The sequence below is a fragment of the Anguilla anguilla genome, chromosome 7 (genome assembly GCF_013347855.1).
Source record: "Anguilla anguilla isolate fAngAng1 chromosome 7, fAngAng1.pri, whole genome shotgun sequence".
In the NCBI taxonomy this organism is placed as follows: domain Eukaryota; kingdom Metazoa; phylum Chordata; class Actinopteri; order Anguilliformes; family Anguillidae; genus Anguilla; species Anguilla anguilla.
Window position 1 is genome coordinate 17,647,733 of NC_049207.1, and position 21,355 is coordinate 17,669,087.

At 44.6% G+C, this 21,355-nt stretch overlaps 1 protein-coding gene across 1 annotated transcript in view; it reads left to right on the forward strand.

Moving 5' to 3' along the window:
• Positions 1-21,355, forward strand: part of cacna2d4a (calcium channel, voltage-dependent, alpha 2/delta subunit 4a) — a 110,474-nt gene that overhangs the window by 2,192 nt on the left and 86,927 nt on the right. The window contains exons 2-12 of the mRNA XM_035426459.1: positions 412-547; positions 5,588-5,669; positions 13,554-13,670; positions 14,241-14,300; positions 14,425-14,587; positions 14,760-14,891; positions 15,704-15,764; positions 17,212-17,362; positions 17,585-17,659; positions 20,125-20,214; positions 21,090-21,203. Coding sequence (XP_035282350.1) covers positions 420-547; positions 5,588-5,669; positions 13,554-13,670; positions 14,241-14,300; positions 14,425-14,587; positions 14,760-14,891; positions 15,704-15,764; positions 17,212-17,362; positions 17,585-17,659; positions 20,125-20,214; positions 21,090-21,203 — 1,173 coding nt within the window. The 5' untranslated portion in view covers positions 412-419. The remainder of the gene's footprint in view (positions 1-411; positions 548-5,587; positions 5,670-13,553; positions 13,671-14,240; positions 14,301-14,424; positions 14,588-14,759; positions 14,892-15,703; positions 15,765-17,211; positions 17,363-17,584; positions 17,660-20,124; positions 20,215-21,089; positions 21,204-21,355) is intronic.

Genomic DNA, 21,355 nt, shown 5'->3' on the forward strand with positions numbered 1-21,355 from the left:
TGAGTGAACGGAGCGGGGGAGTGTGGAGGATGGGAGGATGAGCAGGGGAAGGAGGGGATCGCCAAGAGACAGAGAGCAAGCTGCGAAAGGTGGACGCGGGCATGCTGGGACCCAGGGCAGGTCACACAGCCGGGCTTTTCAGCGATGAACCCAACGGAAACATCTAGAATCCCAGGCTCAGGAGGGGTCGGCGAGCCGATATGAGTCCACCGACACACAGGCACCCCGCCGGGACCTTTTCGGGACTTCCAGCACGGCTGCCCACCCTTCTGTGCACATGACCCCATAGGATTTCTGTGCTGAATTGTTGAAACTGTTCTTCTGTTAGCGTGTTTGATTAGTGCATGCACACGCGCACCGCACGCGCTACACACGCCACCTACATGCAGCTGTCTTTCTCCACCGGAGCAGAGGGCAGGATGTGGTGCCCTGGCGGCGGGTTGGCGAGGCCGGGCGGCAGGACGTGGGTCGGGTTCGCCCTCTGGATTATCTGCGCCAGCTGTCTCTGCCTCACCGCAAACGCGCAGTTCAGGATTCCCCCGGAAACGTAAGTAAAGCCTCCCCAAGCCCCGTCCGTCGCACCCCAAAACTCTCTCTCATCTCAGGCCCTTACCCAGGAGCATGTGCAGATCTCACTGTAGCTCCATGAGTGTGAGTGCGAGTGTGAGTTTGTGTGTGTGTGTGTGTGTGTGTGTGTGTGAGAGAGTATGTTTATGTGTGCTGCGCTTTCCTCATGCTGGGGTGTTTGGCACAATACTAGGAGAACATTAAAGAATAAATGAAACTTATAAACAGCTGTTATTCTACAGTGAAAGGCATCAGTCCTAAGGAAGAGTATTCCTGTGAATGTTTCTGTTAGCGATGTTTTCCAGTGCGATGCTTGCAGTGCAGCTCACACACACGCTGTACGCTCTCTGCTGAAGTTCCCCTTACCGTGGCTGAGGTGGCAGGCGGTGTTGGTAATTACAGAGCCGGGCCCAGGGCGACTCATTAACACGCTGGTCATTAGGAGGTGAGGTGCTCAGCTCACAGCTGACCTGGATATCTGCTCCTTTCCTCACAAGCACTGCGCCTGATCCCGTCTCCCTGGCTGCTGCAGATCGCAGGTCTGCTGTGCGTTCAGTTCTGTGTCTTTCTACGTGTTAAGCGGCTGTTTCGAGCTGTGCTCGGTTCAGCACTTCTCCCCGTGTTAAGAGGGCGACCTGCCATGAGTGCAGTTCCCGGCTCTTGCCCCGGGGCGAATAGGCGAGTCCCGATCGGCTGCTCGTCTCACTGGGGTTCAGAGTGTTAAGGCGCCGGGTTTATGCCGGACACGTGGCCCGGCGGGCTGAGGCAGAGACCGTGCGGAGCGTGGTGAGCGCGTGTGCAGTGCGTGCTCCACATCACCGTTCCTCCGGTGCCATGGCGATGCCTGATCTCAGCTCTCACAAGGATAGCCCATAATTGGTCATTCTAACAGGTATGCAATAAAAAAGCATTGCGTGCATGTGCAGCTTTATTAACATCTGCTCTCTGGGGAGCTCTTGGGTCGACACTGACCAACGGTATACAGCGGCACAAAATTTGTCAGTTGATTTAATTGAAAGATATAGAGATCATTGCCGAATTGTTTGTCACGATTTACTTTATCTGTGATTTTTCCTGAGAGATAATAGTCTATGGTTTCATAATAAAGTTTCCTTATCATTGGCCATCATTTAGCACGCCAAAACATTCTGCGTCTTCAGACAAGCCAACAGCCTGAAGCCTGAAGCCCCTCCCCTCAGCCTTGACCACTGTTTATTTCTCACATTCCTCATCTCCTTCGCTGTTTGTAGTTTACTTTGGAATGAAATGTCACTTTACTGTTTTCCCCTTTATCTTCCAACTACTCTGGCCTATTTTAGGGCATGATTATGCCGTGACCTTATTTTCTCTCATCTCCCATTTGAATCTGAACTACTTCTGAACGCCATCCAAAACACAGCCTGCGAATACTTACACAATCCAGTGGCTGTCCGCATTCAGGTTTGCTCGAGGAACTGTTGAAGCAGACACCTTGAGAAACCCTAAAATTGTGACTTGACTGACAATCATTATTATTAATGAACGCTTTCCTTTTCCATTGTCATGAATAATTACCTTTACCAGTTAATATACTTTAAAGTCATACCTGTTATCTGTACATGTTAATATGTGTCAATAACTGTTAATAACTAAAGGAGTCAAAATGTGACTCAATTTCTGCATCATTGTGGTCCTAGTCTAGCTGCAAATCTCCCCTGAGAAAGAGCTATTCTCCCACTTGTGGCCCACATTGCCAGATTTTCTAGCTAATCTGCATACACAGGAGACCATTAGAGGGTACAGAATATCCTCTAGCCTATCCTAGAGGTTAGACTACGTACACAATATGCTTTACCGCTAACTCTGCATAATCATTTAAAAGAGCATTTAAAAAGAAAATCAATGTATTCATAAACTTCAGTTCCCACCAACTTCTAAGATTTCAGTTCTAAATGGGTACGCCAGAGGCTGATGTTTATTTATAAATATTTTTTATTACCCTATTTTGTTTATATTTTCATTTTGGAATGGTTTCACAACCAGACATGCCAGTCTGAAAGACTGCATGCTGTGAAGCTTGCCTCCATTTTAGAGAACCTCCTATCTCCTTTTGCATTTTATTTCATATTTTATTCCTTTTTTCCCCACTTAATCTGGATGTGCGGCATGACAAATGTATGCACACTATTATTGTAATACAGATAAGGGGTAGCCCGCCATCGTCTGGAAGGCCACTGGTTTCTGTAGACATTAATTTCGGCAGCAAATTTACACCCAAGAACCCAGCTGAGGTGAATTAAGTGTTTAATCAAATGCTTCAACTGATCGATTAAATGCTCAGTCAAGCAGCTGCAAAATCCAGCAGAAGCCAAGGCTTTTCAGAAGCACTTTTTGAGACTAACTCCAGACAACCTTTGGGTGCTATATGGGCACACGGGCATCCTGTGCTAATCGGGCAGTGGAGTGTGGGCCCTCAGGGGCCACAGTCACATCAGGGGGACAGATGGCTGGCAGGGGCCGTTCGATGAGGGCAGAAGAGCCTTTTAACACTCCACCACTTACCACTTGGCTTATCATCAGCACAGTATCACCATCATTATCATTACTGGGTTTCCACGTGAATGAGACATTTAATTGTTTTTTCACTGCGCCAAAAGCCATTCATTTTTAACTAGTGAATGTCAGTTTTATTGTATTTACAATTTTATTGTCATAAATCTGAAGACACAAGCTGCACACACATATACAAAATAACCTCACACAGGACTGGAGATACACACACAGCCGTAAGCTCCCACACGCAATTAGACATACACATGCGCTCACAAAAGAGGAGACAAAAGCATCTACTCGGCAGGGAACAAAAGACACACGAAGGTGAAAACACAGACCCACAAACACATACACATCCACGCACACAGACGCATGCAGGCGTGCACACAGTCTTTACTGTCTACTGCAAGTTATCTTTCAAATCCACAAACACTTTCAGTTAGCAATGGGGCGCATTCAGGCAAATGCAAAGGATGCATAGGGGGGTCTTAGCAAAGTTCTCAGCCCTTAATCCGTCACCGAGTCGCTCATCTGAGACGGTGTCCTAATCCTACCACTGGTGCCGGATCCCACTGCACACCTCACTCCGCCTCCCCCCTGAACTATGACACCTGCCTCATACACTTCAGCCTCAAGGCTCACAACCTCTCTACTTACTGTGTGAGCAATCGGGGCCTTCTCAGCCATATATGGAGACAAACTCAGTAAACTCTGTAAACTTGAATGATTTGTGAAAGGTCAATAGCAAGAGCATGCAGTATGAAGATGCTCATGTGCTGTAGGAATGGTGAGATTTTGCAGTTCCTGCTTTAACCTTTATCTTGTCAGCGGGTAACTACAATATGTTATTGAGTTTTGTGGGAGTCCACTGCTTGGGTATTGATCATGCTTTTTTCACCCCAAGCATGTCTATGAGGCACCTCCATTCACATTTGTAACCTGAAGCCAATGACCTCTCCTTCTACCTCCATTTACAGTTGCCATGCCAATGCTCTTGTGTGTCATGGCCTGCTATACTGAGATGGTAAAAACACGCAATTAGTGTATCTTAAATCATTATGACCAGCCTGGATAATTATCTTGCAGTAGTTATGTCATATGTCTTTATCCATTTATCACGGTATTCCTAAAATTCATACGCATTACAGCTTGACCACAGAATTGTGGTTCCCGCTTTTATAATATTTTGTCTATGTTATATTTAGGTGTGCCCGTTCAGTAAATAAGAACATGCTGTGCTCATAATTTACTCCTCTTGCTTATCTGACCATCGCAATGCACTTGCAGAAATTGCACATAAAACCCTTTCAGTGAGCAGGACTGCCGATCATTTCACAGCCAATGAGCCATTCAGCACGAACTTGGCTCACTCATAACCTGCCTGTGCGGACAGGCATCAGTGAAAATTCATCGAGCATTCGAGTGTCTGTGACAGAGTGAGATGTCACCCCTGGAACACAATCAAGTTCCCTTGGCTGGGGACCTTGGTCTCTATCTCAGAGGGCTAATCACGTATTTTGTTGGTTGTGGTTCAGCTGATTGCAGGAGTTGTGGATCAGCAGAGCTAACGGTTACAATAGCTTACAATGCTACATGCCTTGAATTCTCAAAAACAAAATCATATGCCAACAAATGAGGTATAAATGTGCTAACAAAAAAACTATGGCAATTATAGAAAAGATGAATATTACAAACCACGAAATGTGCTAGAAGGACAGACAGGACTGCAAGCTCAAGGGGGTGGTTCTCGTTGTGTCATAAATGATGCAATGAGAAGTGAGGGAACATTTGAAAGGGCAGCATCGATCTGTGAATCTGTGAAGCAGTCGGCCTAACTGTGAATCTGCCCGGCCTAACTTAAACTGCATCAAATGCTTCCATTCATGTGTCAAACAGTGCTTTAAAATGCAATGCATATATTCATTGATTCATTATGCAGCTCCCTCAGAAACTTAAGTGAATTGATTCCAAATGGAACAAGAGAGAGTTTTTGGGAGGAGGTGCGTTCCAGTCTTTTAATTAATGGAAAGTGTTACGTCTTTACATTTAATGCTCAGTGACAAAGACACATGGAATTCTATGTATTTTGTAATATGGAGACTGATTTTCTGGCTGCTTTTTGATGTACAGTACAGTGTATGTATGTATATACTATATATGTGAATGTGTGTGTGTGTGTGTGTATGTGTGCGGCTTTGAACAGGTTGCAATTCATTTCATATATATATATGAAAAGTGGATCAAAACATGCTCAAAGTAATTCACATGATGAACAAATTCAGTGGTTTACAATCATGCAGTTCCATAACATAAATTGCATTTCTTTTAATATTCAACAGATAATCCCATAAAGAACCACAGGAGCACATAAGTGATTACAAGTGACCTACTTAATGGTGTTGAATGGCAAACCTAAATGTATGTGACTGATTGTGCATACAAATATCTCAATATTCATAACCTTTTTTGTTTGTTTGTTTGTTTCCAGGGTTCAGCAATGGGCCAATACCTTTGCAGGGGAAATATACTCCATAGCGACAAAATACTCTGGATCCAATTTGCTGCAAAAGGTAAGCCATGTGTGGTTTTTGCTCTTAGGTTCAGATGAGGGGCTGTTTTGACTAGCACGTCTCGCGTTATGAAAGCTGAATCTTATTCTGTCAGGCAGATCGCTGGTGTTTCCCGGTTAGCCGAACGCAGTTTTCCCCCATAGCAGTGACTCAGCGCAGGCTATGCCTGAGCTGTGGCAGGGGTTTACATCTCACACAGTCAAAAGTGACTGGGGTCCCACATGGGGGTGGCAGAGTGGAGTACCGCTTAACGGGCTGGGCTTCGTAACCCAAAGACCGCAGGCTTTGATTCACAGCTCTTACACAAGGTACTTATGCTGAATTGCTTCAGAGAGCATCCTGACTGCGGTATATAAATGGATATGTCAAATGTGAATTATGCTGTGTGTCAGCTCAAGGACATCTGCTAAGCATGTGCATAATAATATAAATATTACACTTGGGGACAGTGTCTCTCAATCCCTTTACCTATCAAAGATTGCATTGTGTGGTCCCAGAACACATTCTATAGGTCACTCTTCAATGTACTACTCATTGCTATAATTGTTTTGTTATTACTCTATTACTGTAAGTCAGCAGTACAGTGTGCATTGTGCCCTTCTATATCCTCGTTCTAATAAATAATGATATTCTGCCATGTCAGACAGCGGTATGAGCTACAGTGCACCTCAGGTTGAAGGTTGAAACTCACTACTTTGGCCATCCAGCTGCAAAAGTCACCATGACCTCGGATTATCCCTTATGAAAGGTGTTATATATGCGCACGTGTTTGCGTGTGCATGAATACCCGTTTGCATGCTTGCATGCATGTGTGCAAATTCATACGTGGACGTGTGTGTGTGTGTGTATGTATGAATACCTGTTTGCATGCTTGCACATGTGTGCGAATGCATACATGGACGTGTGTGCAGGCTGGCACATAAGACGCACACGTCACACGTGTTTGAGCATGCGGCAGCGTGCGTGCGTGTTTTGGGAATCGGTTTGTGCAGATGGAACGGGATGGAGGATAATATTCGCGCTCTGCTGTTCTGCACACCGACTCTGCCCTGTCGGTGCCCATCTGTCCTCATCTGTGCAATCAATGGGGGATGACTGGCCTGGCACAGGGAGGGATCAGGCCCCTGGTCAGGGGAGGTGTCTGCGTACTGCCCGCGGCGCAGGGGTGGCGGGGGGCGGGGCTGCGGGCCGGAGGCCGCCTTTGGCAGATTATAATGTGAGGGACGCTGGCTTTGTGCGGCGTTAACCCCCCACCCTGATCCTCTCAAGGGGCCCGGAGTCTGTGCTCACGCAGAGGGGGACGTCCCACAGACAGTGTGCGGTATAACGGGATCATGCTAATGCTCAGACGTTTAAGAGGATGGAGAGCAGTATTTAGGATACTGTGCACTTTACTATAACACTCTTTGGGATTTGGGGACCAAAGCCCTTTTTTTTTTTTTTTTTTTTTTTTTTTTTTTTTAAGTGGAGGGGGGTGGGGGGGAATGTACAAGCTGTGAGTTGTTTAACATCTGAATTATAAAGTTTTTATTTTTATTTTGTAGTTTTAATTATCGGTGGCTAAAAGGGATGAAACTACCCAAAAAATAGAAATTTAAGAAATGATTTAAGAACATATTTCTATAACTTAATTTTCACTTTTTTCAGACTTTCCTGAACTATTGTCTCTAGTTTAACTGGTTGAAATTTGGAGTTCAATTCTTACATTCATAAACTGTCCTGCAGCTTTCTTGGAATAATTTAAGGCCTCACCAGCTTTTGCCAGCAGAGTGGTGTCTAAGGTAACATCTAAGCACATCACACCGAAAATAGTCTTCTTAGGCCCCCTGACCAAGAGTCTCTCTTACTGTAAACTTTACTACTGAGTTCTGGGCTCTCCTGCATGCATGTAGTATCCTAATGGCGTATCATGCCTCGCTGTCTCTTAAAGTGATTTGTGGCTTGTGAAACATCTGGCAATGAGAGCAATCAACATCCACAGGGAAACAAATCAGGCCCCTTCTCTGTGTCTGCCAGAGGTCGGAGACGTACTGTCCGGGAACTGTGCATTTTGGAGCCTTCGTGGAAGCCCGACTGGCTCCTTCTGCTCCTCTGAATTCATGGCCAATGGCTGGTGGGCCTGGCAAACTGCACAAATAAAAATAAATCTTTTTTTTCTTCCCGGGTTCCCAATGTTCTCAGGAGTTACAATATACAATGTTTAAAATAAACAGTACAGGTAATTAGCTGGACCTACACTGCCTGTTCAAAAATATGAGAAAATACAACTGCTCAAAGGATTTTGGTGAACAAAGATTTTCAGTATTTGTGGACAGTCCCACTAAAAATCTTTAATAAAAATCATTTGTTAAGCAAAACCATCTTCTCTGAGCAATTGCACCATTATAAAAGAATATAATTTCCCAATTTTTGATTATATGATACAGCTCATTAGCTGAACTGTTTATTTTATACTACCCTTTTTCTCATCTGTATGATGGGAATAATGTGTCAGGGCGCTGCGTGAGATGGTGTGCAAATGTTCTCTTTCAGCCCTCTGATGCTTTTGTCCTGCATCTACCAGAGCACAGGATGTGCATGTAGTTAACTTTAATACCACTGGAGTCTTGAGTGTCTCTTAGAACCTGGCTGGAAGGTGCTAGAACCATGTGAGGGATTAATTTGGGTCAGATGACATAATCATGGCATGCACTAGACAGCCAGTCTAAGCAGGATTGGAGAAATCTCTGCCAATGAGGGTTGTCCTCTCCAGTCATGTGCCCAAATAAGGCCCCCCCATTGGACTACAGTAGCCTCTATTCAAGGATGACTGACAAGCAAAAAGGGTATTACAGTATTGCAACTGAAAACCTGCCAACTAATTGGGACTGGTGAGGTTCCTACTGTGTCCTGCTTGTTTCGTATATTGAAGCAGTTTGAAACAGATCATATTGGAGGCTTGTCGATGTTGGTACTGCATTAAGAATTGTCCTCTCAATTTGTTTTATTATTTGACCCATTTGAAAAAATAAGATGTTGGGAAAAAAAAGCCTATGTTGATGAGTTCATACTTCATGTTACCCGGCCTTATAATAGATAAGAGAAGTTTTTTCCCTCAGTAATTAGTATACAAGCCTTATTTCCCTGTTTTCCCCAGAGGCATTGTAGCACATGGTATCTTACCATCTGCCATTTAGCTGACCACTGCACTGTGTGTTCTGTGTCAGCAAAAATGAACACCTAATTTCTGTTTCTCCACATTATCTGCTGTTCATTTCAAATGGTCAATACCACAGAGTAATTTCCTGTCACATTCAGTGATTTTTTTGTTGTTTGTTTTTCTAAAGAAATGTTTGCAGATTATATTGGTTTTTCTTATGATTAAAGTGGAAATTGTAAAGTGTGCTTGTAATTCAAGCATCCAGTTCAATTTTGTGATGTTTTTCTTAAATAGTGTTTGTCTCGAATTTCAATTACTTTTAAACGCACTATTTCTTTTTAAACTGTCATTGTATTCTCCATCACTCCAGAAGGTTTCCAAACCACCGCCACACTCCTATACCTCTACCTCTCAACAAATGCTTGCTTTTTTTTTACTTTGCCACCCAAGCAGGAAAAGCAATGTCTTTGCCTGCAGGGAATGGTCCCTGAATGTGGCCTGTCTGATCCAAGGCCTGTATGAAAAATCGCCATACTCTGATCATTCCTGTTTGAAAGCAGATTATCCCTGAGTAACCCTTGAGTGTAGTTTTGCGAGGAATGCAATTCTGATCCCTTGCTGGGAAAAACAGTGCTTTAGAGGCCGATGGCAAATGAGCTTTAAAACCTTTTCTGGCTAGAAAGCATAATGACAGTAAACCTGGTCAGAACATAAGTGGTGTGCTTTCATAATTTTGCTTTCAAACTTATTTTTGTATTGTTATAAATCCCTGGCTATATTTTCGTAAATTGCTGTTTTTACCCCAAGGCTACAGTATATTGTAATAAATGGTGTAGCTTTAACCAAGAATTTGGCGTGTGTGTGTGTGTGTGTGTGTGTGTGTGCGTAAAAACTTAGCTCGACAATGTTTGGGACAAAGATTTATTTTTTCTTCATTTGGCTCTGTACTCCACAGTTTTAATCAAACAATTACACACAGGGTTAAAGTGCAGATTCTCAACTTTTACTAAAGGGTATTTTTATACATTTTTGTTTCACTATGTAAACATTACAGGACTTTTTATGCATAGTCCCTCAATTTTATGGCACCCCATAATGTTTGGGGCAAATGGGTTCATAGTGTTTCTGATTAGTCAGGTGTGTTCAATTGCTTCCTTAGTGCAGGTATGAGAGAGCTTTAAGTATCTAGTCTTGATTCTAGGTTTTTGATTGCCTTTGGAGTGTCATTGGTGTTTGTCAACATGAGGATCAGAGTTGCCAATGAAAGTCATGGAAGCCATTATGAGGCCGCGAAATAATAAAATCAATTGTTTGGAATATCAATAGGAAGGTGAGCCCTTGTGAGCTCAGTAATCACTGGTAGGTCAAGGAAGACCTCTACAGTTGATGACCGAAGAATTCTCACCATAATGAAGAAAAATCCCTAAACACCTGTCCAATAGATCCGATACAAAGACAGGATGGCCAAGTTACAGTTTACTAAGAAGTACCAAAGAGAGTTCTGGAAAAAGGTCTTGTGGACAGATGAGACCAACATTGACTTGTATCACGGTGATGGTAAGAGCAAAGTGTGAGGGCCTAACGCTAACCTCCCCCCCACATCTGTGAAACATGGTAGTGGGGGTGTTATAGTTATAGAAACATACTGCTAAAGCAAGAAATTTTTTCAAAGCCCACAACTGGAAAATTCTTAACTGGCCAAGTCATTCACCTGATCTGAAGCCAATTAAACATGCATTTCATATGCTGAAGAGAAAACCTCAGGCCCCTAAAACAAGCAGGAGCCGAAGATGGCTGCAGTACAGGCCTGGCACAGCATCACCAGAGAGGATACTGAGCACCTGGTGATGTCTATGGGTCACAGACTTCAAGCAGTCACTGAATCCAAAGGATAAGCAACAAAGTACTAATAACAACTAATTTCATATATAATTGCATAACACTGACATGTCCCAAACATTATGGTGCCCTGAAATGGGGGGACTATGTATAAAAAGTACTCCAATTTCTTCCTGGTGAAAACAGTGTATAAAAATACCCTAAAATAAAAACTGAGAATGTGCACTTAAGCCACATGTGAATTGTTTGATTACAAATCGAAAATTGTTGAGTACAGAGCGAAATCATGAAAAATATGTCTGTCCCAGCTTTTGTCCCCTGTGTGTGTGTGTGTGTGTGTGTGTGTGTGTGGGTGGGTGTGTGTGTGCGTATATGTGTGCTTGTGCGTGTGTGTGTCTTGCTGTTTATGCGTGGACAAAACGAACTAATTAATCATCTGTACCTGTCAATTACCATGGATACATCATCACATATTTGCGCTTCTTCTGATTAGAGCAGCCATTAAGCATGCCAGACTAAAGCAGAGTCGACGTTTATGGTGTTTCATTTTGACACATGGTTGTAAAAGTGTGTGTGTGTTCCAGTTTATTGTTCTGGCTCAGGCTTTTAAACTTGTTTTAAGCAGCTGTGCAATAAAGACCAGGGCCGATTGACTCTCTTACAATAAGCTCTCAGAAACACATTTCTGTGTGAACAGGATGTGGGAGGGAAGTGTGTGCGGAGGAGAGGAGTGTGTTACTGGCACTGCCCTTCTGGGGTGTGTGCTGAGCGCTGAAACTATTCTGCTGAAAGAAGTGAGAACCTAACTCACGCAATGGGACTACTAGAAATTTATAGAAAACTGCTGCCGACTGTCCTAAATTCTTGTGACTTTTGCCATGAAAGATATTGGCTATAGCAAGGGGTTTCCAACCATTTTGATCCAGGGACCCCCACTCAGACTGAATGGCATCCAAGGAACCCACATCATAAGTTGCGGAATGGTGGGGGAAAATGAAGACTTAATTGTGAGAGGCTGAATGCTGACTCCAGTAGTTTTACATACTGAAGCTGCATGTCTGTCACAGTTTGGCTCTTTCTGTCAGTAGATTCAGCACCTTCATTCCCAGAATGTGAAACCATCCCACACTGACAATAAGCCAATATCTCAGTGCTAATGAGCCTGTAAATGACGCCAACACTGTTTGGATCTGTAGAAATGCTATTTTGGCAGGTGAATCTGCCTGGAGGCTCAGCTGTGGTCCATAGATGTATGATATATGTGTACATTTTCTTTGGTCATATGGCAAAACATTTTGAAATTCATTATATTTTTGAATATATTCTATATATATATATTTTTTTATTTTTTTTAAACCAAGCCTGCAGTGGTGGCTACAGTAATATTTAGTGTAATTCCTTTGGCGTTTACACAGCGCCTCTATAGTTAGAGATGGAGAAACATAACCCTCTCTGGTACAGCGTGGTGTATTACATAATTCATGGGGCAAATTATTTTTAATAAAAGTCATTGCTACAGATACGGTACTCCACACTCTACTAGACCAGCAGATACCATTCTGCTTCCAGAATGTAAGCGGGTTCTGATGCTATATAAAAGTGTAATTGCAGATACAGTGCTGATCAAGAATTTGATCGTTATTATTTTCTGAGCTGTGATTATAATTATGATATTTATGTTGGGATCTGCAAAATGTGTTAAAATTACTTTTAAACGGACAATGATATTATTTTTTTACTTCACTTGAAAGAATACATGCAACAATTAAATTCTTCCAAGAAAGTATGAGTGTAGTATGCCTGCAGGCATTTTCTCTGCTAAACTCAGTAGTAACACCAGAAAAGTGTTTATTTTGAAAAGAACATTTACTGTGTGTGCATGTGTGTATAGACATATATGCGTATTGGTGGTGATGGTAATATTGGCATCAAAACAGCAATAGCTTAAATCTCTCTGATTTTAACTAATCATAGTGTTTTACTGTGGAAAATCTTTGGTCAGAGACCAACAGCACATGGTACTTCGTTATGGGGTTCCTGGAGTGGCATGCTCCCCTCACTATGCTGAGGCACCAGGCTGTTTCACTACCCAAGGCCCTGAGTCAGGGACAGGGGACAGTGCTAGGGGAGATGAGATCATGGCGACAGCATTCTGAGCCTCTCCTTAAGCTCTGGTCATGGCTGTGAGCTGTGCTGTTGGGGAGGAGAGGGGAGGGGAGGGGTCAGGTTGGGTGTTATTCCCAGATCAGTAGCACGCAATCAGGAAGTGTCCGTGATCCACTGGCCTGGTTTATTTACCCAGACAGCTGCTGCACAAGAGCCAAGTCGAAGTCAGAGGACGTGCGTGCGTGTGTGTCTGCGTGCGTGTGCGTGTGTGTGTGTATGTCTGCGTGTGTGTCCCAAGTGTGAAAAAGCACAGCTAGCAGAGGCATAGTTAAGGCACTATCCCTGTGACCTAAAGCCATGATTGAGCTTTAACTCTTGTCTCAGAGACCTATTTATTACCTGATTCCACACAGACAGAGACGCACAGCTGAAAGGACCCAAAATATGCTCAAATCCACTGGATACAAACTGCTTAACAAACGGTTACATTTTTGCTGTACAATACTCTATGCTTGCAGTTATCACTGTGTTCTGAATTCTTCTGTCAAGGTAAATGATTTTGCTGTGACTATGTATAAGGAGCAAGATTCTATAAGAAATCCATGGATTTCTTTAAAATGTACATGCACAGGGAAGACCATGTGGTGGAAGACCAGTTTCAAAGATATTGCTTGTAACATTACCAATATGTGGTCCCTGTGCAACATAAGAACTTCAAGTAAATTGTTCCTGTTTTTTTTTTTATTTATCAAATGAATGCAAAACTATGTTCTAAATGGTATTCTCCCGTTTTTCATCAGAAATTCAAAGACGTGGAGCCGATTATCAGGATTGACGAGGTCGACGGCTCAGCGCTGGCACAGAAGTTTGCCAAAGAGATGCAGCAGATGCTGGGCCGGAAGATGAAGTCAGTGAAGGTGAGACTGGCAGCTCCAAAGCCAACAGGAACAATAACCATAGAAATCGATGTCTCCAGCGTCCACAGATAAGCATCGGTTTATTGTACACACCTGTCCATTAATACGCATCATTTCTACAGGTGCAAGTAAGGCACATCAGTGATTGGTCTTTCAGATGAGGGCTGTCATTGCCATGACGGTCCATTCTGTAGACGTTCTTGCAATGCAGACACTCTCATTTGAATTTGAAAGATTTATGTAACTATCTCTACAATTGCATAGTAGTCCATATTACTGTTATCATTCCTGGTGAAAACAGGCCTTAAGGATGCTTTCTGGAGAAAAGGGGGGTGGGGCTATTGGCTTGAATCTCCGCCAGTCTAGAAGGAGTGGACCCAGTCACTGGCAGAGTAGGCCGAAAAATATAATAAATGAAAAAACAACCAGATATATATCTTAAAGAAAATATTTCTTGAGTGTGTAATATGTATTCTAAGGAGAAATGTTCAGTTTACCTAAATTGTGTAAATGCAAGGTATATTATTTACCTTGTCATAACAAGAATGAGAATGAGTGTTTATTTTACAGCGACTGGCAGAATCTGCTGAGGATGCAGACTTGTACCATACATTCAATGAAACCTTAGAGGTGAGTTATACTACCTGCATGTGTATGTGTGTGTGTGTGTGCGTGTATGCTTGTATTTGTGTGTGTGTTCGTGTGTGCGCGCGCGTGTGCATTCTGTATTATAAAATGACAATGTGTCCCACAGTTTGACTACTACAACTCAGTGATGGTGAACACCATGGACGAGGATGGGGAGTTTGTGGAGCTGGGCGGCGAGTTTGTCCTGGAGGAAAACGAGCATTTCAGCCGACTGTCTGTCAACACCTCACTGAGTGACATCCAGGTCCCCACCAACGTCTACAACAAAGGTGTGCCAATCTCCACAGTCCTCCCACAAAGCTTCACCCATCTCCACTGCACTAGGCCTACAGCCTGCGTACACATACAACAGATAAGACATTTAGCATATACAGTAATGCTGCATCACCCTATCGAGCATTTCCATTACACACTCTTTCTCCTCTCTCTCTGCCCAAACAGATCCTGACATACTCAATGGGATCTACATGTCAGAGGCGCTGAACACCGTGTTCATCTCTAACTTCAAGCGGGACCCCACGCTCACCTGGCAGTACTTCGGCAGCTCCACGGGCTTCTTCAGGCTCTACCCAGGTGAGGCGCCGTGCCGACGCCCGCCCCGTTCTCTCCGGCCGTAAGAAGCGGGTCTGCAGACGCACAGACGCCCGCGCCTCCTCCCGCTCGCGCGTGCACAGCAGCGTGGGCCGTTCAGCGGCCGCTTCAGGCACCAGGGCCCGCGGCTCTGCCAGGGCCTCAGAAGGGCCCTCCGAGCCGGGCTCTGGCGTGAGTGACAGCAGACGCGTCTGGAAGTAATTACCAGGAGGGCGGTGACTCAGCTCCTCCAGATTGATCCGCCGGTGATCCGGTGATCCATCACGGGGCCGAGGAGAGGGCTGAGGAGCGCGGGGTTTGGGAGTTAATGAGGGGCCAGGTTGGACCCAGTCAGCAGGGGGGAGTGGTGGGGGGGGAGGGGGGTGAGGGGGGGCCCCATGGGGATGCGCGGTGATTGCGTGCGGCGGCCTGCTCGTACGCACTCCATCCTATATGACGCGTGTGATGTCAGGACAGCGAGCACCCCGAGGGCCTAATCTAGCCCCCTGACTTTGGCTGCACTCGAATCGTCTCAATCAGTGACAGACGACTGCGGACTAAATAAAAACAAACATTTGTCCTTATCATTGGCTCACAATTAAACCCAAGCGTTCTTTTTTTCTTCACAAGCAATTTGGCAAGGTAATTTTGGTGATCACTGAACGCCAAACAAACAGTGTTTGTGAAGACAGAAAAACAAACTAATTAAACAGCGAATTAAACAGTCAAAGTTAAAGATAGTTTTAATTGAATCCAGGCTTACATTTAAAGGTGTTCCCAGATGAGAATCCATCAATTATTTTGTTCTTCTTCAGGCATCAAGTGGACCCCAGACGAAAATGGCGTCATTACTTTTGACTGCAGGAACCGAAACTGGTAGGACTCTCAGTGATTCGGCTGAAATAGCCTTCCTCACAGATGCTGACACTGCTTACAATATTATTCCAGACTAAAAATGACATTTCGAATCACCCTCTCTTGACAAAGTACAGGAATTCACGTACGAGCACGGTCATGGCACACTGAGACTGTTTTCCAACACACCCAGCGTACTGGACTTATGTGTACTGTACTGTCCTTGGCTGCATTTCAGCCTGAATGACCTGGCACGGTGTTGGGGTTGCTGAGGTTTGACAGGCTCTCTCAAACAGCCTGTAGAAGCTGTAGAAGTGTTGGGTGCAGTATTTTCTTCATGCACAGGCATGACCTCACAGCTTGCGTGCTGTTGTGATGTAACTATAGCAACCATTGATGTACCACCTCTTCCCGAGGAGTCACTTCCAGCGTTTTCACAATGCGTGCCATGCACTGTACATTCTAACATGCGTTATATTCCAGGAAATAAGCTAGTTGGCGCCAGCAGGTGGTTAGTGTAGCATAAATCACCTACATTTCATAAGAGTAAATGAATGTCAGGTTTTCGAGGACAGCCATAGATGCACCGCTCTGTGGAAAATGTCTGGTCAGCCCTACCTCAGATACCACCTGGAGGTGTGGCGTGTGTCAGCCAGTGAAGGCTTGATCCAGAACCACACACTGCAGTGCTCTAATCTGATCCCACACTACATAGCTGGGGAGCCATCTGGGACAGCTAATGCAATTACAAACAACGATGAAAAAAAAACCTGCTCTCGCACTCTACAGAGGCGCCATACTCTACAGAGGCCATATTTGCTTAACAAGTCCCTTGTTCCCACTTGTCCATATTTTTGACTCTGGTCTTATATCTTTTATATCTCCTAAACTCCCATATCTTCTGTAATTCTGACCCGTCCAGTGCAACACACTTAAACTCGTTACCTTATATGGCCTACATTTATTCGGCCAAACAGCTACAGGTAGCAGTTATAGCTCTCAGTCCTGATCACATCTTTTTCAAGTATAAATACAGTTGCTAACCTAAGATTAGTCACAAGTGTGGGATAGTTGGAGAGCCGAAGGGTGCAGGTGCTCCTGGATTTGCGAGCCGAGTACATCTCTATTAATGGGTCAGAACATGTGAAATAAGCGTGTAACTGGCATGACCCTGTCCCATTTTCCTCTAATCTGGGAGCGAAAGGAAGGATGTTTGGAAAATTGCTGCATGTATTTCTCATTGATGTATTTTTGCATATTTGCTGATCTGTTCAGTTCCCATGGACAACCCCTCATTTGTCATTTATATTATGTGACAATAGTTAACGTATAAAGGGACCTGCTAAACAATCAATAATGTTGTACTAATTATATGAGGGTGTAGTGGCTTGTTCTGTATACAGGATGTAAATCCAGCACAGTTTGTAAAGTGCGTGGTATGAGAATCTGGACCTACCCCCCCTCGCAGGTACATCCAGGCGGCCACCTCTCCTAAGGACATCGTGATTGTGGTGGACGTCAGTGGCAGCATGAAGGGCCTCAGACTCACCATCGCAAAGCACACCATCAGAACCATCCTGGACACGCTGGGGGAGAATGACTTCGTCAACATCATCGCAGTGAGTCACACCTCCCCACATCCCACCTCCCTCTGTCACGCAATCCCAAGAGATTGCTTCTGTTATTCCTGCAATACATGTACTGCTACAACAACTAATCTCACTGTTACTACTACTACTAATAATAATAATGATAAAAATACTACTACTACTAATAATAATAATGATAATAATACTACTAATAATAATAATAATAATAATAATTTTTCTCTCTCTCTGTAGTATAATGACTACGTGCACTACGTGGAGCCCTGCTTCGAAGGCACTCTGGTCCAGGCGGATCTGGACAATCGTGAGGTAATTCTATTATCCAATTCACATAAGCCCAGGGCACTGGTAAGCCAGACAGCCCGAACTGCACTGTGTGACGTCAGGAGGGCAGTCGTCGTCTTACGCGTTTTGCTGGGGAACAGCTGGGGTGGTTTATTATTTGGGGACGGGGTGGGTGGGTGCTGGAGTTATGAGCATTTCTGTCTGATCTTATCGCTCTCAAACCCGCGTTTGGCACTGCGAGGCCGGTTTAGATCGATGGCCTAGTTTTCAGTGGCCGGACACCGGAGAGCAGGTGGGGTCATCTGTCACCCTGCGGCTTTGCGTCGGGATTCGGGGCAGGAGGGAGGGAGGCAGACGGGGGCGGAGGGGGCTGAGTCTGCCGTCCCTTCTGCTCGAGCGCAATGTATGCTAAAGCCTTTATTTTTCACTAACCCAGTGCACTGTGGGACGGCGTCCAGAGAAGCAGCACTGCAGCATAACTGCAGTAATACGCAGCACATTTGAAGGGAGCTTCAGGACCCTGTCAAACAGCTTCGCTCCGGTCACAGTCATGCCACATGCGTGTGCGTTTCACACACGGTCTCCGCTTTTCATTCTCAGCCCAAGGAGTGAGCAATAATTATGACTCCAAAGCCAGCCTGTTGCCCGCATGTGCTATGTTTCAGCTTAGACTGTCTGTCAGTAGGTATTTGCCGTATGTGTGTCTGGTTGTGTGAGCCAGGTTTTCGTTCTGGCAGTGTTGCGATATATCAGTGCTGCGTCCCTGGCTTTAATTTTCAATGTGACAGTCAGCATCAGTGGTTAGCATGGTATTAATGTCAGTATGTTACCGTGACAGTGTGTGTTCATGTACATTAGCATACCAGTGTCAGTGCACATTAGCGTATCAATGAGTGACAATGTGTGCTAGTACATGAGTCTGTCACATTTGACAGTGTGCATCTGCGTATAAGTGCATCAGCTTGTGTCAGCTTGTGTTAGTGGTTATTGCGTGTGTCAGTCTGTCAGTTTGAGAGTACTTTTGAGACTGTTATGGTACTGGTGTGTGGCAGTGGATACGTGTGCATATTTGTGTGCATAAATGTGTGTGAGCGTGTACTGGTGTCCAGAAACTGTGGTAGTGTTTGACAGAACGTTTAGTCTCCACACAGTCATCTGATTTCAGCAGGCCTGTACCTGCCTGAGATCCCAGAGCTGATGGATTAGCAGAGCTGCTAATAGCTTCCTGACTCTGTGCTGGCATCTGCATTCGATGTGTCAGGTCTGGAAACTGCTGTCTAGTGCTGATGTCTCCAGGAGTGCTGACATTCTAGTGAATCCCCAGAAACACTTCCAGAGACATTTCCCATGTACCCGCAAGACACTTTTCATTTTGTGTTTAGTCTGTTTCTGGCCGTGTTTAGATTTGCGCACCCAGCATGTTCAAGTGACAGTTATCCGAGGAGTGCTGTTTAAATATAACAACATAAACAGGACTGAGGGTGGGGAGGGGCTTTCTATTGCAGTAAATAAAGGTGATTTCCATCTGCCTTACTGCACAGAAAGTTAGCGCAGTGGCACTTGCTGACTACATTGATGTTCACTGGTGTCGGTTAATGATGATGTAGTTAGTCGAGATACGCCCTACAAGTACATGAAATGTGCACTGAAAGCAGCAGCAATAAACAGCAAAAAAACACTACACTAACTCTGAAGCCCCTTTATTTTCCCGTTAATGCATCAAGAACCACAAAATTGACATTGATGGTGTTTGCTGCAGTGTCATTTAAGGTGCTTTGATTCACAGTAAAATATAAAGCCTTTTTAAGACTCTGAACAGGTTTTCTCACGTGAAAAATAGGCTGTGGGCTGGGAGTCATTACCTGAAAACGGTTTAACAGCGAGAAATGGGGCTCACACTGAAGCTCCAGTAGGTGGCAGTGTTGATCACAGATCTGGCTTTATGCTTTAGAACCATAATGGTGGTCTGTACTAGTAATACACAAGCAAGAACAGGAAGGTTTCAAGTTCTGAGACTGCATTGGTGGATTTTCCTATTCAAGGCTGGTGGTAACAAAGGAATATTTGTTTTTTTATGGCAGGGGTGTCAGTCTCTTGTACTGGAGGTCTGCAGTGTCCGCAATTATCAGTGGTCTCCTTTCAATTAGCAGCCAATTAAGGCCTTGAGAACAAAGTGTGTGGATTCTTTCACCAAACAAGTTAAAAGAACCATTGATGCTAAAACACAATCAAAACCAGCAGATACTACAAACATCCAAGACTGATTCTGACACCAGTAGCTTTATGGGGACCACTCACTCAATGAATAAAGGTGTGAATGAGTCAATGAATAAGTGAGTCAATCAATGACTACTTACTCTCAACCAATGGGAATACAGTATGCGTTTCAGACACACCTCACTGTGATGAAGGCGGTAAGGTACAGCATCTGTACATTACAGTTCATCTGTACCTGAGAGTTTCAGTTCTCACGTCCCTGTTTCTTTCAGCACTTTAAGCTGCTGGTGGAGGAGCTGCATGCCAAGGGCCAGGGGAAAGTGAAGAAGGCTATGAAGGAGTCCTTCCGAATCCTCAACGAGGTTTGTGCCCACAACGCACTAAAACTGCCACAGTAACACACTAAAACTGCCACAGTAACGTGCTAAAACTGCCACAGTAACACACTAAAACTGCCACAGTAACACACTAAAACTGCCACAGTAACGTGCTAAAACTGCCACAGTAACACACTAAAACTGCCACAGTAACACACTAAAACTGCCACAGTAACGTGCTAAAACTGCCACAGTAACACACTAAAACTGCCACAGTAACACACTAAAACTGCCACAGCACCCCCAGCCAGGTCTGCATCTAACACTGTCGCTTTGTAACAATTTGGCTGATTTACCAGGAAAAACGAGCAAGTTTGAGTTGAGGTGAGAATCAGACAGCAGTCCCGTCGTCAAATATTCTTATGATCTATAGCAAATATGTTGTATATATCAGGGTTAGAGTCAGCTCCATTTTACTTCTACCAAATCAGGAAATCAATTGAAATTCAGTTGTATTTAAAAATGCTCAATGTTCCATATACTTTAAATTCATGAACTGAACATCAAATAATTTCCTGAATTGACCCCAACCCTGCTGGTTACCTACTGTAAAGTGAGCGCCCCAAGTAAGGCACTCTGCGAAATCAAAGCCATACCTGCTCCCATCATGCCTGTGTCCTGTAACTTCATCGTACCCTTGGCACCATTTCAGCTTTGTCTGCAGTTTCACGGTCCCTAATGAGCCCTAACATACTGTGAAATGGCCACCCCTGCTTCACGGTCTCTAATGAGTCCTAACATACTGTGAAATGGCCACCCCTGCTTCACGGTCCCTAATGAACCCCAACATACTGTGAAATGGGGAGTCCTGCAGTCCTGCTGTCATGCTGCAATGCTGAGTCCCGTCGAACCGTTTCTAGGCAACCACCCAGGGGAAGGGCAGCCTGTGTAACCAGGCCATCATGCTCATCACAGACGGAGCCATGGAGGACTTCCAGCAGGTCTTCCAGGACTACAACTGGCCGGAGCGGAAGGTAACTGAGACCACCAGCTTCCCCCGGGGGACGCCCCGTGCAGCCTGACAAGCGCTGATCTGGGTTCAGCCTGAAAGCGCTGATCTGGGTTCAGCCTGAAAGCGCTGATCTGGGTTCAGTTGTAAAACTCCCCCAGTCAATTTGCCACAAGA